The 14048-nt window shown below is 38.4% G+C and overlaps 1 protein-coding gene across 1 annotated transcript; it reads right to left on the bottom strand.

Annotated features, from left to right (window-relative positions):
- Positions 1–12855: 12855 nt before the first annotated feature.
- On the bottom strand, positions 12856–13792 carry LOC147885536 (early light-induced protein, chloroplastic-like). Its single transcript, XM_087396134.1, has 3 exons — positions 13655–13792; positions 13453–13548; positions 12856–13200 (listed from the first exon to the last, which is right to left on the bottom strand). Exons 1-3 carry the CDS (start codon positions 13790–13792, stop codon positions 12856–12858), a joined length of 579 nt encoding a protein of 192 aa, XP_087252260.1.
- Positions 13793–14048: the final 256 nt, after the last annotated feature.

Here is a 14048-nt window from a genome sequence, read left to right as displayed (position 1 = left end):
ATGTATGATGCGTGTAAGTTTCTTACCTCTTGATGTAATTAAGTAATTATTTGTGGTAATATACGCTATAAAATAGATGCATCTTCATTGTTTTAATGATGCTCTTTTACCATACAAAAAGTACAATGCATTATGGTCATATGGACGACATTTTCCCGTGGAACGCATCGATTCAAAGAGAGTCACGTATGATTGTGGAGTCATGGCTAACTTCACACAAGATAGCTGAGCAAGTGCTTCGGATACCAATCTTCTCTCCTCACAGTTGGATTATTGTGGAACCATATGTGAAATCTATGAAGTTGATTTGAGATGATTTAGTATTTTCATTCTTGATGTAAAATGGTTTAGAACTATTTACAACGGTCCCCATGTGATAGTGAGAAAAGATAGTAGCAGTTTCTTTGCAATAGACTCCACCAAACATTGGACTGATGAAAGTGATACCTTTGTTCTAGCCGAGCACTATGAGCAGGTGCATACTAATGATTTAATTAATCTAAGCTTTCATTGTTAAAGATCCATTGATACATGTACTTAAGCATAATTTCATATATATAATTGATGACATTTGACACCCTTCTTTAATATAGGTGGTTTTTCATCTGAATCATTCTGATCCAAGATGGTGGTATGTGATCCAAGTTGCACCACGAAGTAAGCAAATAGATGTGTCAATACATGCACAAATAGATGCGCTGTTAGATGTGTTGTTAGACACGCCTGTAATTTCTTTATTCAAGCAATGCCTGTAGACACGCCCACTATTTCGTGCATCTATCAAGCGCGTCTATAGTTGCTTTGTGGTGTTGTGAATTGTCAAGTAAATCATCTACTCTTGGAATTGGATATTGATTCTCGACTGTGAGTTTATTAAGTGCTCTATAGTCCACACACATCTTAAATGTGCCATTTTCCTTTTTCATCAAAAGGATTGGAGCACCATATGGGGAGCTACTTGGTCTAATCAATTTCCTTTCCAACAATTCTTCTATTTGTATTTGAATCTCTTTTCTTTCTAAGATGTTTACTTGAAATGGAGCTCTACAAGGAGGTGAATTTCAAGGCAAAATCTCTATGCGATGATCTTCAAGTCTAGACTTGGGTAAACCTGGGGGTAATTTGTCCAAGAAACAATTTGAAAATTGCAAGATAAAATCTTTGAAATTGAAACAAGTTCCCTTCTTCAATTCAGTCTTCTTTTCTTCTTTTGATTTGTTGTGATCCTTCAAAGATGTAGTCGATGGTGTAAAGCAAGAATATGTCTTGAGCTTAAACTTATTGTCCCTCTTTTGAAAAGGAACAAAAGGTTTACTCTTTTCTCCGTCCTTGGGTATCCCGTTCCTTCTTTCACAACTTGTTGCAAGTGATGCAACCAAACTCAAAGAATGAGGATGAAACATGTTATTCTTAGCTTTTACTTTAGCCCTAAGACCAGAGACATTTTCTCTTTTGCTCTTTCTCAGAAATCCTAACTATGGTTTGAGTTGAATGAGAGATTGCAATAATCTCTCAACATATAAAGCAATCCCATTGTTGATAAACTTTCGACTTGAATTGTGTTGGAAGAAAGTCTTTCTTTAATCTTTTCTTCAATTCCTTCCAAGTAGTTGGTCGTCTTTTACTATTTTTGACCACATTCCACCATAGTGTTGTATTGTCAATATGATGTTTAACAACACATTTAATTTTGTATTTTTTAGAAAACCTTTCACTATGGAAATAATCATCATGCTGACTAATCCATGCTAAAACAATTTTTGCATCTTTCTTCCCATCATATTTTTGAAAAGTAAAAGATTTCCCACTAATTTTATTTTCCTTTTTCTCTCTCAATGCATATTTAATAGCTCTACGAATCACTCCCTCAGAATCAAATCCCGATGAACTCTCATCTCTCGCATGTCTCTTCCTTTTCTTGCTCTTAGATCTCTCAAGCTCTTTTTGTAATTTCTCTCATTGATCTCTCTCTTGCAAAAGTTGAACCTGTGAAGTGCATTGAATTGCTCTTAAATCATAGGAGATGGTGAAAGATGGTGTGCCATTTTGTAGAAGCAAATAAACTCTCTTACACTCAATAAAAATGAAATTTACTCAGTCGTTATACTTTTATCTCTTGTGTGCTCACCACCCAAGTTGAGAGTGCCCACTCACGTTGCCAATTATCTTTGCCAAGATAAGCAATACCAATCTTATGATTCTATCAATATGTAAGAGAACCTTCTCGATGCTTAGTGACAAGAGCTTTACGGCTTCTGAATGTTGCCGAATATGACATTGTCAGAGTAGAAGAGCCTCCAATTTAAATCAGCTAGAGAGCTATCCATATGCTCGAGATATGAGAGAAATAGCATGGAAATAAGAGGGGTAGAAAAGAAGTAGAGGGCTTTGATAAGTTATTGAGAGCTTTGATAACTTATCAAGCAATTTCCCTTCCTCTCATCACTAAAAACTGCTCTTATCTTCTTCTGCAATGTTTTCTCCTTGATGAGTGTTTTTGAACCCGCTGATGTAGTCAAAATTAGCCCAAACGGACTAGGGGAATGGATTTGGAGGGTAAACCCTGTAGCCAACTCTAGAAGCCATTTCGTCACCGAAACTTTCGGGGCAGGAAGAGTAGCCAAACAAATTTGAGTATGCATTTTTGGAGAGGCTTGGCAAGAGGCTTTGAGAGGCTTAAGCAATAGAAGGAGGGAATGGAGGAAGCTTGGAGAGGCAAGAGGATGCGAGGCATCACACGACATCATGGAACAAAAGCGTCTCTCTGTGTTTTTCTTTTTCCAAGAAGAAGGAGACTTTGATCATAGCCTTAAGGCCCCCCAAAAATTGACTACAATTTTGCCACTCTCCCAAGTACATTTGGAGCTCTCCTTTCGAAATTGTAGTTGACAAATCCCCAGCTCTCTTCCCAACAAGTCCTTGGGGAAGTACCTCTCAATATCAATCCTCATGGAGCATAGCAAGAGCTCTGATACCACTGAAACGTAAATACAATTCAAACACATACAATAGCACCAAAAATAGAATATGCACGAAAACTCAAGAAAGACAAGAGGCAATCACTAGGTACAATCTCCCCCCTTAAGGTGTGTGGCTCATGATCCCACACCAAGAGTATTTATAATATTTCAATAAGAACATGAGCCATAGATACAAAGTCACATATTCATCTCTTGATCATTCCTTTTCCATACTTTTCTCATGATCATCCTTTTACCTTACTTTTCTCTATGTCACTCCTTTTCTCATGTACTCATCCAAACTTACATGTCAAAAGTGGAAGGCTTTTAAGCACTTTCCCGTATCCAAAAATGTAATGACTCTTGGCCATCTAATACATTACATAGCACTAGCAAAAAACTATGGCATCTAGCCTTTATTTCCTCGCGTGTTTACTCCCATCCATCCATGTCATTCCCTGTACTCAATAAACCAATCCACCATTAGTAAAATACTTAGCACAATGATATATAGTGTATGATTAGCCAATCATGCTAAGTAATGGTCTTTACAAACGACAATCCATTAATGTGAGTATTTATAAATGGCATCACCCATGATACTTATTAATGGCACACGTTTAGTTAGGCATCCCTGACTAAACCCAAGTATTAAATAGAACCCCTGTCACATTTGGTGCGATCCTATAAATACTTTACATCATTTTGAACATGCGTTTTGAGAAATACTTTGTCGTAACACACCTAGCTGGTCACATGGCTGGTCATCAATTTTTTGTTTGTGTAATATGTTTTCATTTCAACCACACTAATTTAGGACAATCACATAACTCATGTTTGATCTAAGCCATCTCGATGCTATTTCCATGATGTTCCTACCACTGCGCTAGTTTAGGACAATCACTTTAGGTCCAAGCTAGCCCAATTTAGAAATTAACTGGTATATGACCCAAACCAGCCCAAAAATTAAACTTAATTAGTATTTAACTACTAGGAAACACATCATGTTCAACTACTAGGCCGGTTTAGGACAATCACATTAAGTCCAAGTCAGCCCAATTAAGAAATTAAACAATTAAACTATTCTAAAACTCATTCATAGACAACCACCAAGTTGGTGAAATATATCATTTTTCAACCACATTGGCTTACAACAATCACATAAGTGGTGTTTGAACTAAACTAGCAAGGTGATATATTGCATGATGCTCCAACTACTGGGCTAGTTTAAGACAATCACATTAAGTCCAAAAGGCAGTCCAGTTTAGAGATTAAGAATTAAACTATTCCAATACTCATTCACAAATAGCCACAAGGCTAGTTTAGGCAACCACTGACCTGCATTGTATTAAGCATGTGTATTACGTGCTCATCCCACTGACCTGCATTATATTAAGCATGTGTATTTTGTGTATTAAGCGTATGTATTATGTGCACATCCCACTACTTTCATCTAGTCTGCTCTTTGCATATGTCCTTGTTTTTTGGAGAACCTCTCATATTCTCATGCTAACACATTGTCATTGAATCAATAACATCCACATTTAGGATATCTTCCCTTTTCTTACATTTTGTTGAAGCCCAAAGATGTGTCCAACCGCTGGAGCCGTGTCAGTCCTTTTGATTGAAAACATCTTTGACATTGCATGCCTAACCTATTTCTCCTTTGTTTTAGAGGATCCCAACATATCCAATATTATCACCCTCTTTGTAGGTAGTTGATCTAACACTACTACACAGGGATCCTATTGCGACGTTTACGTACCGACGCTTAGCGCGGACGGGGCACTAATCGTCGGTATGAAAAGTGCGTCCCGTAAAGCATCGCTATATAGCGACGTTAAGAAAAAGTCGCTATATAGCGACGATTATAAAGGTCGCTATATAGTGACTTTTAAGAGTCGCTATATAGCGACACTAAGATACTATGTTATAGCGACGTTTTTCAGAGATGTTTTTTACTCATATAGGCCTTAAAAGTTAGTTTTTTCCAATGACGAAATTTTTTAAATTTTCATACATGTTTGATCTCATAGAGAATAAAAATACGAGAGCATGTACATGTTTGATCCTTTAAAAGAATAAAAGTACAAGAACATGTACATCAAGTTTGAAGCTCATATATTCATGTCTACGTTTGAGACTTGGTTTCATCCTGAGCCAAGTCTAGTGTGCCAAACAAGTCTATCTCCAACTCTATATTGAGTTGATCTCCTATATCATCATCGTACGTTCACCATAGACTTGATCATCTTCTTCAATAAAGTCGAGTGATTCTTGATGATTATCATCTTCTTCCTCAATATCATGATCTCCATCTTCCTCCCATATGATGTCATTATGCACATCTTCGTCTTGGCTCGTATTGTGATCTTCATCTTCTTCTCTAAATCCATCTGGATCAATTGGATCCGGCATTGGTAGTGGCATCTCCATATCCACATGATCTCTATCTTCATATCCACATTGGTATGTGAAGGTATATGCACACCACCCTCCTCATCCTGTCTCAAGATTTCGTGTCGTGTACGCATGCAATATTAATCATGAACTCAAATAGCAATGACTTTTTGATGATCCATCACCATGTGCACCACCATGTCCCTTCCATCTGCACACCTCTAAAGTCACAATACAAAATGCAAGGAAATCCTTTAAGATCCAAAAATTAGCCACCCATGAGCTCCTTCCCTCTCTTCTTAGATCAAGTGCCTTGAATTGATACTTTTAAGGTATAAGTGTCGCTATATAGTGACACTTAGGGTTAAAGGTCGTTATATAGCCACTTTTAGGGTTAAAAGTCGCTATATAGCGACTTTTAGGGTTAAACGTCGCTATATAGCGACTTTTAGGGTTTGAGTTTTTTAATGTTAAAGGTCGCTATATAGCGACACTTTGTTATTTTTCTAATTTGCATTGGCTTGCAGCTAGCGCCTTAAGTGCTAGCTGCAGTGATGGGCATAGGAACCTTCTCTTCCCCTCTCTTCCCTCTTCTCTCCTCTTCTTTCCCTCCTCTCCTTCTCCTTCTCCTTCTCCTTCAATCTTTCAATCTCTTTCCCCCTCTTTTTTCCTCTTTCGTTTCCCTCTTCTTCTCCTCTTTCCCCCCCTCTTTTCCCTCTTTCATGCTCATGCTCTTATGCTCATGCATAAGGATAAGCATAAGCATGAGCATAAAAGAAGGAGACATATGTCTCTTTTTCCCTCTTTCCTTTTCCTCTTCTTTTCTCTTTCTTTCCCTCTTTCCCCTTTTCCAATCTCTCTTTTCTTTCCCTCTTCTTCTCTCTTCTCCTCTTTCCCCTCCTCTTTTCCCTCTTTCATGCTCATGCTCTCAGCTTATGCATGAGCATAAGAGCATGAGCATGAAAGAGGGAAAAGAGGAGGGGAAAGAGGAGAAGAGAGAAGCTTATGCATAAGACTCCTCTTATGCATGAGCATAAGAGAAGGAGACATATGCTCATGCTTATGCTTATGCATGAGCATAAGAGAAGGAGACATATGCTCATGCATAAGCATGAGCATATGTCTCTTTTTCCCTCTTTCCTTTCCCTCTTCTTCTCTCTTTCTTTCCCTCTTTCCCCTTTTTCAATTTCTCTTTCCTTTCCCTCTTCTTCTCTCTTCTCCTCTTTCCCCCCCTCTTTCATGCTCATGCTCTTATGCTCATGCATAAGCATAAGCATAAGCATAAGAAAAGGAGACATATGCTCATGCTTATGCTTATGCTTATGCATGAGCATAAGAGAAGGAGACATATGCTCATGCATAAGCATGAGCATATGTCTCTTTTTCCCTCTTTACTTTCCCTCTTCTTCTCTCTTCCTCTCTTTATCCCCCTCTTTTCTTTCTTTCATGCTCATTCTCTTATGCTCATGCATACGCATAAGCATGAGCATAATGCTTATGCTTATGCATAAGCATAAGAGAAGGAGACATATGCTCATGCTTATGCTTATGCATAAGCATAAGAGAAGGAGACATATGCTCATGCATGAGCATATGTCTCTTTTTCCCTCTTTACTTTCCCTCTTCTTCTCTCTTTCTTTCCCTCTTTCCCCCTTTCCAATCCCTCTTTCCGTTCCCTCTTCTTCTCTCTTCTCCTCTTTTCCACCCTCTTTTTCCTCTTTCATGCTCATATTCTTATGCTCATACATAATCATAAGCATAAGCATGAGCATATGTCTCCTTCTCTTATGCTTATGCTTATGCATATGCATAAGACTCCTCTTATGCATATGCATAAGCATAAGCATAAGAGAAGGAGACATATGCTCATGCTTATGCTTATGCATGAGCATAAGAGAAGTAGACATATGCTCATGCATAAGCATGAGCATATGTCTCTTTTTCCCTCTTTACTTTCCCTCTTCTTCTCTCTTTCTTTCCCTCTTTCCCCCTTTCCAATCTCTCTTTCTGTTCCCTCTTCTTCTCTTCTCTTATGCATAAGCATAAGAGAAGGCGACATATGCTCATGCTTATGCTTATGCATGAGCATAAGAGAAGGAGACATATGCTCATGCATAAGCATGAGCATATGTCTCTTTTCCCCTCTTTACTTTTTATAATAACAAACTTTCTTTTGTAATTTTTAAAAAAAAAGCATTAGTGGGGCAAAACAGGGCTTGCTATGGCCCTGTTAGGCCCCACTAATGCTGTTTTTTTTACTTCTGTTAATCGTCGCTATATAGCGACGTTTACCAGTGTCGCTATATAGCGACGATTAGTAGTGTCGCTATATAGTGACGTTTAACAACGTCGCTATATAGCGACGCTTTATAGCGACGGTTCTTTTCTGACGCTTTTAGCGACTTTTATAACGACATTTGCGCCCGTGAAAAAAAAAATTTAATGTAAAAAGCATCGGTATTTTCGTCAGAAAAGGGCCTATGCCTTGTAGTGTAAGCTGTGCACCCCTTTCACTTTTTGTAAGCCCTTTCTCAAGTTACAGGGTATTGTCTCTTGGGCCTGCATCTCCCGAGGTGTTGGTAGGGTTGTCACTCTTCAAATTTTAAGATGCAAGCTAAATCTTGTGAAAACTCAAGACTGGTATCCACCTAAATGGCTTCATGTTGCTGGCCTCAAATGCTTAAATGTGAGACCATAGCTCATGTTCTTTGCTCTAATGGCAATGATCGAATCTGTGCATCTGCAACCACTTCCTGTGCTACTCTACAAGGAGCCTTCTTTCTTATCATTGTTTGTTCCTTCACAAATGTTGCAAAAGCATTTTTTTTTCCAATAACATGCCATTTCTTTCCTCACCCTACTTTCTTTTAGTGCTGATGTTCGGGCTACTTCTTGGTCTTGCTAACACAATTGCTTAGGCTTTCCTTCTTTGTCTTCCAATGGCTTTCCCTCATTGGTCCCTTAGATCATGTCACTACCATCACATCAACCTTTTCTGAACACTTTCGCATGTCCTTAATGAGCATATATCCATAGCAATTGCATAACTCATATTGGTTGGTGACTCTTTGCCAAGCACATTCCTCTGCACGATAGAATTTTTGGCAGTTCTTGAATTATTACCATGATTTCCTATGGTGGTGGTTGAGGTTGTTGTTGATTCTCCTATGGGTTTTAGGGTGGGTATCTTGTGATTGTCAACCCCTCTCCAACCAATTCTTCACCCATAATGGGCAATTCGATTGCGGTCTGTGATCTGATCATGATACCAGACAGTATCCACATTCTTTGGAATTCGGTCCCCAATTTCTTTAACGTTGGTTCCAGTTTCTTTGTTGATTCCAATTTCCTTGTTGTAGTGGTTGTTGCATCTATTGAATCTGTTGCACTACTTCTGTGGCATTTGCCCCAATAGAGATCACATTAGCTCCTGTGCTGGCATCCACACCACCTGCTGTTGGCCCTAATTTGTTTGTGCATTGGGATTATACTAGGACACCTCTGTTGCCACACTAAAATTGTGGTCGGTTGCTTGTCATTCCTAGATTTTGGAGTTTTTGCTCCACCAATCTCGCTATTTCTTTTGATTTGGAGGTCTCTTTTGACTTTGACTTCTCTTTCTTCTCTTTTACCTTCTCCTTTTTTGTTTTCTTTTCTACCCTCTTCTTCTTCTTTCATTTCTTTTTCTTTTCATCATCATTCAAATCGTTTTCAAAATAGTCATTGCTTGTGGTAGATCCAGAATCAGGCTCACTTTCTGAGTCATCCAAACTGCTGCTATCGGGATTTTATAAGGAATTTGTGCATGTCTTCTTCTTTTTCTTTGTTGTACCAATTCATCTTTCCATGCATTTAGCTCTCTCTATGAGAGTGTTAAATCCATTCTAACCCACTTGAATAGCCATGCTGCCAAATGCACTTTTGATTTTTGGCTGCAGCTTGAACCTCTCGTCATACTCGGAAGTATTATCAATGCATATTCTAAAAGGAACTCTCTCTCTCTCTCTCTCTCTCTCTCTCTCTCATTTTGTACTATAGATTCCAAGTAAAGATGATCAGAGACATTTAGTATACAGATAGGCAAGGAAAATAGTAAATTAGATTTCGTTTACTTTCCAAAAACATTCCCTCGATACATTCTCTATTTGGAAGATGATCCCTCTCTCACACATATTTTTCAGTTACAACCGATCCCCAAAAGTTGCACCCTTACAATTATACCGTTTTGGATCATACCTACTTTTTTCCCTTATACTTTTGGTCATTTCCTATGTCAAGTCTCTCTCTCTCTCTCTCTTTCTCTCTCTCTCTCTCTCTCTCTCTCTCTCTCTCTCTCTCTCTCTCTCTCTCTCTCTCTCTCTCTCTCTCTCTCATTTGTGGATGCCTGGTTAGCATCCCCAATCATTTAGGTTGACTTTTAATCTTGTGAGCCTTCATTTTGCTCCCTGCTTGAAGAGACACCTACCCAAATTTCATACATATTTGAGATTCATCCCTCTCCTTACAATGCAGCTTGGAAGCCAAGATGCCTTTAAGTCCTAGCTTACTTGTTCTCACACATAAGCTTTAAGAGGCTTTTTTTATTCACATTATATAGATTCCAAATGAAATGAGAAATTTTTATTCATATTATATTTATATATTCACAATGAAATGAGTTACAACAAACTATCACAAGTTGGATTCACACACGTCTGCGGACATGTACAAAAAAGGACCATCCTTAAATAAGATTCAAAAGCCGATCGAGAGGGGCCTCACACATAGATGGACATGGGCGGTGGTTACTCCAATGTGGAGCTAAGTCACTGATGAAATTTGAAGTATTCTTGGTTGGCCTTTGAAGGCTTCCCAAAAGCATGTTCGCATCCAAAAGAAGCAACCTTTGGTAGCAGTAAAATTTGAACCTACAATCTCGTTTATGACTGAAGGATACCTTACCACCACACCACTCTTTTATTGGTGACATACTTCCACTACATTAAATATATAATGGATTCTTATTCGGATGTGTGAAATAAAGGGCAAACAAGAGTTTGGAAAATGACCAAGCACTCCTATCACGTATTTCAGTTGTCCATGGATGTATGAAAATCTTATTTTCGCTACAAAGCCTATATGCATTTTGAATGATTTAATTCATGTGAGAATAGGACTAAAAATAAGACCATGTTATAGAATCTTTCTCAAAATCATCAAATTTATTCAAGTTTGATCTAGCTAAGAAATCAAATACTCTATATGGTTCCTCACATGTCTAAAAGCAAAAGAATGTGGAAGAGTCAAAAGAATTTCATGAGAGTCAAATTTTGTAGCAGTCATGTTCAAATTTTGGTACTCATGAGAGTGTTCAGTTTTGGAAATTGCAAAAGTTCAAAAGTGTGTTCAATTCTTTTTGAAAAAAAAAAAGTGTATTCAATTTTAGAAATCGGGTTTTAAAAATGCTTGCTCTCTAATACTAGAGCTAAGCAAGAGCTTACATTGTATAAAAGTATGCTATCTTTGTACTGCTCTATTAGCTTGCCCCTTGCTGTCCCTTGGGGGCAAGGTCTCTGCCATTTTGACTTCATTGCTTCAACTCAAACAGGCAGTCAATTACTATTTAGCATGATTTTGCAGTCTTTCCAACTGTCCACCAGGTAATTGGTAGAAGGGGAAAATGTGAGAGATGGAGAGGATAGTGAGGATAGAGAGAATGCAAATGACAGTGAGGGTAGAGAAGATGGAGAGATGGGCCTAGGATATCTTTGTAGGTGCCAGAAGCTTGCAAAGGCAGACTTTAGTATTGTTCAAAGACTTTTAAAAAACAATGTTGATATTATCATTGGTAAGTTTCCATAAGGTTTCGAAGCATCTATAATAACTTCGAAGACTAATTCCAATAGCCATTTCAATGCTATTATAGATACTATTATTAAGTACGGTTCATCTATAAATCAATAACGTTTTTGGTGGATATATCAAGGGTTAGGGTTAGGATTTTCGACAAATACATAAAGGGGTATGGTTTTTTAAAATGGCATAATGGTAAGAAGTGAAAATTTTTGACAGATACATAAAGGGGTATGGTTTTTTTAAATGGCATAATGGTAAGAAGTGAAAATTTAGCCAAGGGTTTTAATTCATGGACAATCTGTTGGAACTCCTCCATGCAAAGTTTCATTTTGGCAAAACACCATTAAGCCACCTTATAAAAATTCCAATGCATTATATGTAATATGATCTAGCAATTAAGGGTTTCGAATGGCTAAACGAAGTGAGACATTGCACATACCACTATTTGTGTGTGGCATTTCTTTATATCAAAAAGTAGTTTGTGATCGAAATGAGATTGTTATTTGCATTATATATAGTCCAAATGAAATGAGATATTGCCATTCATATTACATATATATTCACAAAGGGATTCAATATAGCTAATTATTTCTTTATGAATACATATGTATGAATGGCATATTGTCATTTATATCATATAATATATATATTCAATGAATTAAGATACAACCATTTATTTTGTTTTGCACTTTATTGTATAGTTAAAATAGTTTCCAACAAATTTTAAAAGACGAGGTATGCATTTGACTTTGATTATTATTGTCTTTATGGATTGTAATTACTACCAATTTCTCATGGGTTTCAAATGATGCATGACCCTAGTGCATCATTCAAGCTATACCAAAATGTATGTGAGAGATGTCAATAAAAGTAGGATTAGCTTTGCAGATGATTTTATATGCAACTATCGATGGGGGGGTTTTACTATGTGTAAAAGTTATCTGTCATGTAGCGTGAAAGTCCTATTTGTAAATTTATCATGAGTAATACAAAATTTTTGTGCATAATTCAATTTGTCCATACTCACTCTTTAATATTTATCTCTATGTGACAAATGTGAAAAGGGTTTTAAAAAACTCTTCTTGAAGCGACTTTCTACCACTTTACCTTCTCTATTTCCAATTGTCATTGTAGAAAATGTGAAAAGGTTTTAAAATACCCCCCTTGCACCCCCTTTCTACAACTTGTTTCAATTTACCTATTTCAAATTGTCGTTGTAGAAAACGATTACGTTCTATTATGGTTTTATTATTCAATTATGGTTGTTATCTTTGAGCCTGTGCAATTGCTATGGAATTCTGCCGCGTATGTATAAGTCATTCTGAAAATATGATTAATTTCATTTCAAAAACAATGCACTTAGTTAACAACCTAGAGTCTGACGCAACTAATTCAAAACGTGTTACTTCAGTTGTTGCAATAACGCTACAAGAACAAACTGTTTTCTCATAAATTGCAAATTGTCGATGCCCTGTAAAATATCATCTCACATTACAGACATCAAAGAGAAGATGAATCGTTTAATGTTACAGTATCGACAGCCTACGCTGCTATTGTATGGACGCTATTGGTTGCTATTTGGCAATGAAGTGTTATTTTGGACATGTATAAATGAACTCTCAATTGGAGGTCTGGAGGAAATTACTTCCTGAAGAAACATTCAAATAAGTGGTCCTTGTTTGATATACTCGGCGACTGCCAGTGCCACCAACCCTAGCATAGCAGCCCGTCCATTCCAGGTCTCTGCTTTAACTGACATTATAGCTCCGGATTTGCTTTCCTTTGTCACTCCCTGTAGCATGGGTATCAGCGATGCTGCTGAAACAAGAAAGCCTGTCAGGAGGAACCACAACACCCCACCGTCATTGATTTGGGATAGGAGCCCTTGCCCAGTTGCGGCCTCCACGCCCATAGCCGCAGCAAAACCCAGCATGGCTAACCTTCCATTAATTGTCTCCGGTGCTGGACCGGAGAAGGAGAATACATCGAAGAAGTTGGTGCTAACCTGTCCAAACGTTACCAAATAGCTCAGATCTATGAAAGCAGTGTAAAATAACGTCCAACTACATCAATAGCGAGAAAAATAACGCATAAGAAAAATTTTCGTGCTAATCATACTTTATCTTGGGAGTAATTGAAGGAAAGCAGAAGAAGGTGAATCGTTATCGTTCCAAAAGGCACTCATCCATACGCCATCAAAGTCCTAGGAATAGAGGAGACTTGAATGATAGTTAGTATACCTTCCGGAGATATTTACCTTTGGGCTTATGTGCGCCGAAGGGGCAGGGTCGGGTATCTTGCTAGCAACGCTAGGGGATGCTTTGTCGGACGTTTGATCGGGCTCCGCGACGGACTGCAGAAGCGTGAGGGAAAGGAAATTAAAACGAGCTGGAGCAGGAAGAAAAAGTGGGCGAATTATTCCCGATATAAATGTAAAAACGACAAACGACGGAAGGCACCTGGGGGGGTTGGGAAGCGCGGAGGGAGAGGCGAGCTGTGGGAGGGCGGCGGAGGGAGGAGGGGGGAGAGGAGGGGGGGAGGGGGAAGGAAAGGAAGCGAGAGGAGGAGCTAGAGAGGAGAGCAGCTGAGGAAGCCATGGATAGGAAGGAGGGATAAGCAAAGCAGAGGGTGGCGGGAATGTTAGGTTAGAACGTAGAAAGGCCAGTTATAGACGGGCAAGGTTCGAGGTGGCTGTGCATGAGCCTCTCGACGTGACCCATGCATGCTTCTGCACGTCCCTCGTTCACCCCCCTATGAATTTAGTGAAAAGCTCTCGGAGCATTTTCTTCCAAAAGATACTCCCACTTGGCTTGAGCTACAAGCCATTTTGTTTCACAAGAAAATTTGATGGAG

The sequence above is a fragment of the Dipteris shenzhenensis genome, chromosome 25, assembly GCF_047967505.1.
Source record: "Dipteris shenzhenensis isolate YYH24624 ecotype China chromosome 25, Dip_SZ_1.0, whole genome shotgun sequence".
Lineage (NCBI taxonomy): Eukaryota > Viridiplantae > Streptophyta > Polypodiopsida > Gleicheniales > Dipteridaceae > Dipteris > Dipteris shenzhenensis.
The sequence above is the reverse complement of the archived record's forward strand: the minus strand, read 5'-3'. Positions and strand labels throughout refer to the sequence as shown.

Excerpts from the sequence above, each read along its gene's own strand:
- LOC147885536 (XM_087396134.1), bottom strand. The coding sequence starts at position 13,792 with ATGGCTTCCTCAGCTGCTCTCCTCTCTAGCTCCTCCTCTCGCTTCCTT. Across the intron at positions 13,549-13,654 it reads GCGCTTCCCAACCCCCCCAG|TCCGTCGCGGAGCCCGATCA; the intron begins GTGCCTTCCGTC and ends ACGCTTCTGCAG. Across the intron at positions 13,201-13,452 it reads CGGCGCACATAAGCCCAAAG|GTTAGCACCAACTTCTTCGA; the intron begins GTAAATATCTCC and ends ACGTTTGGACAG.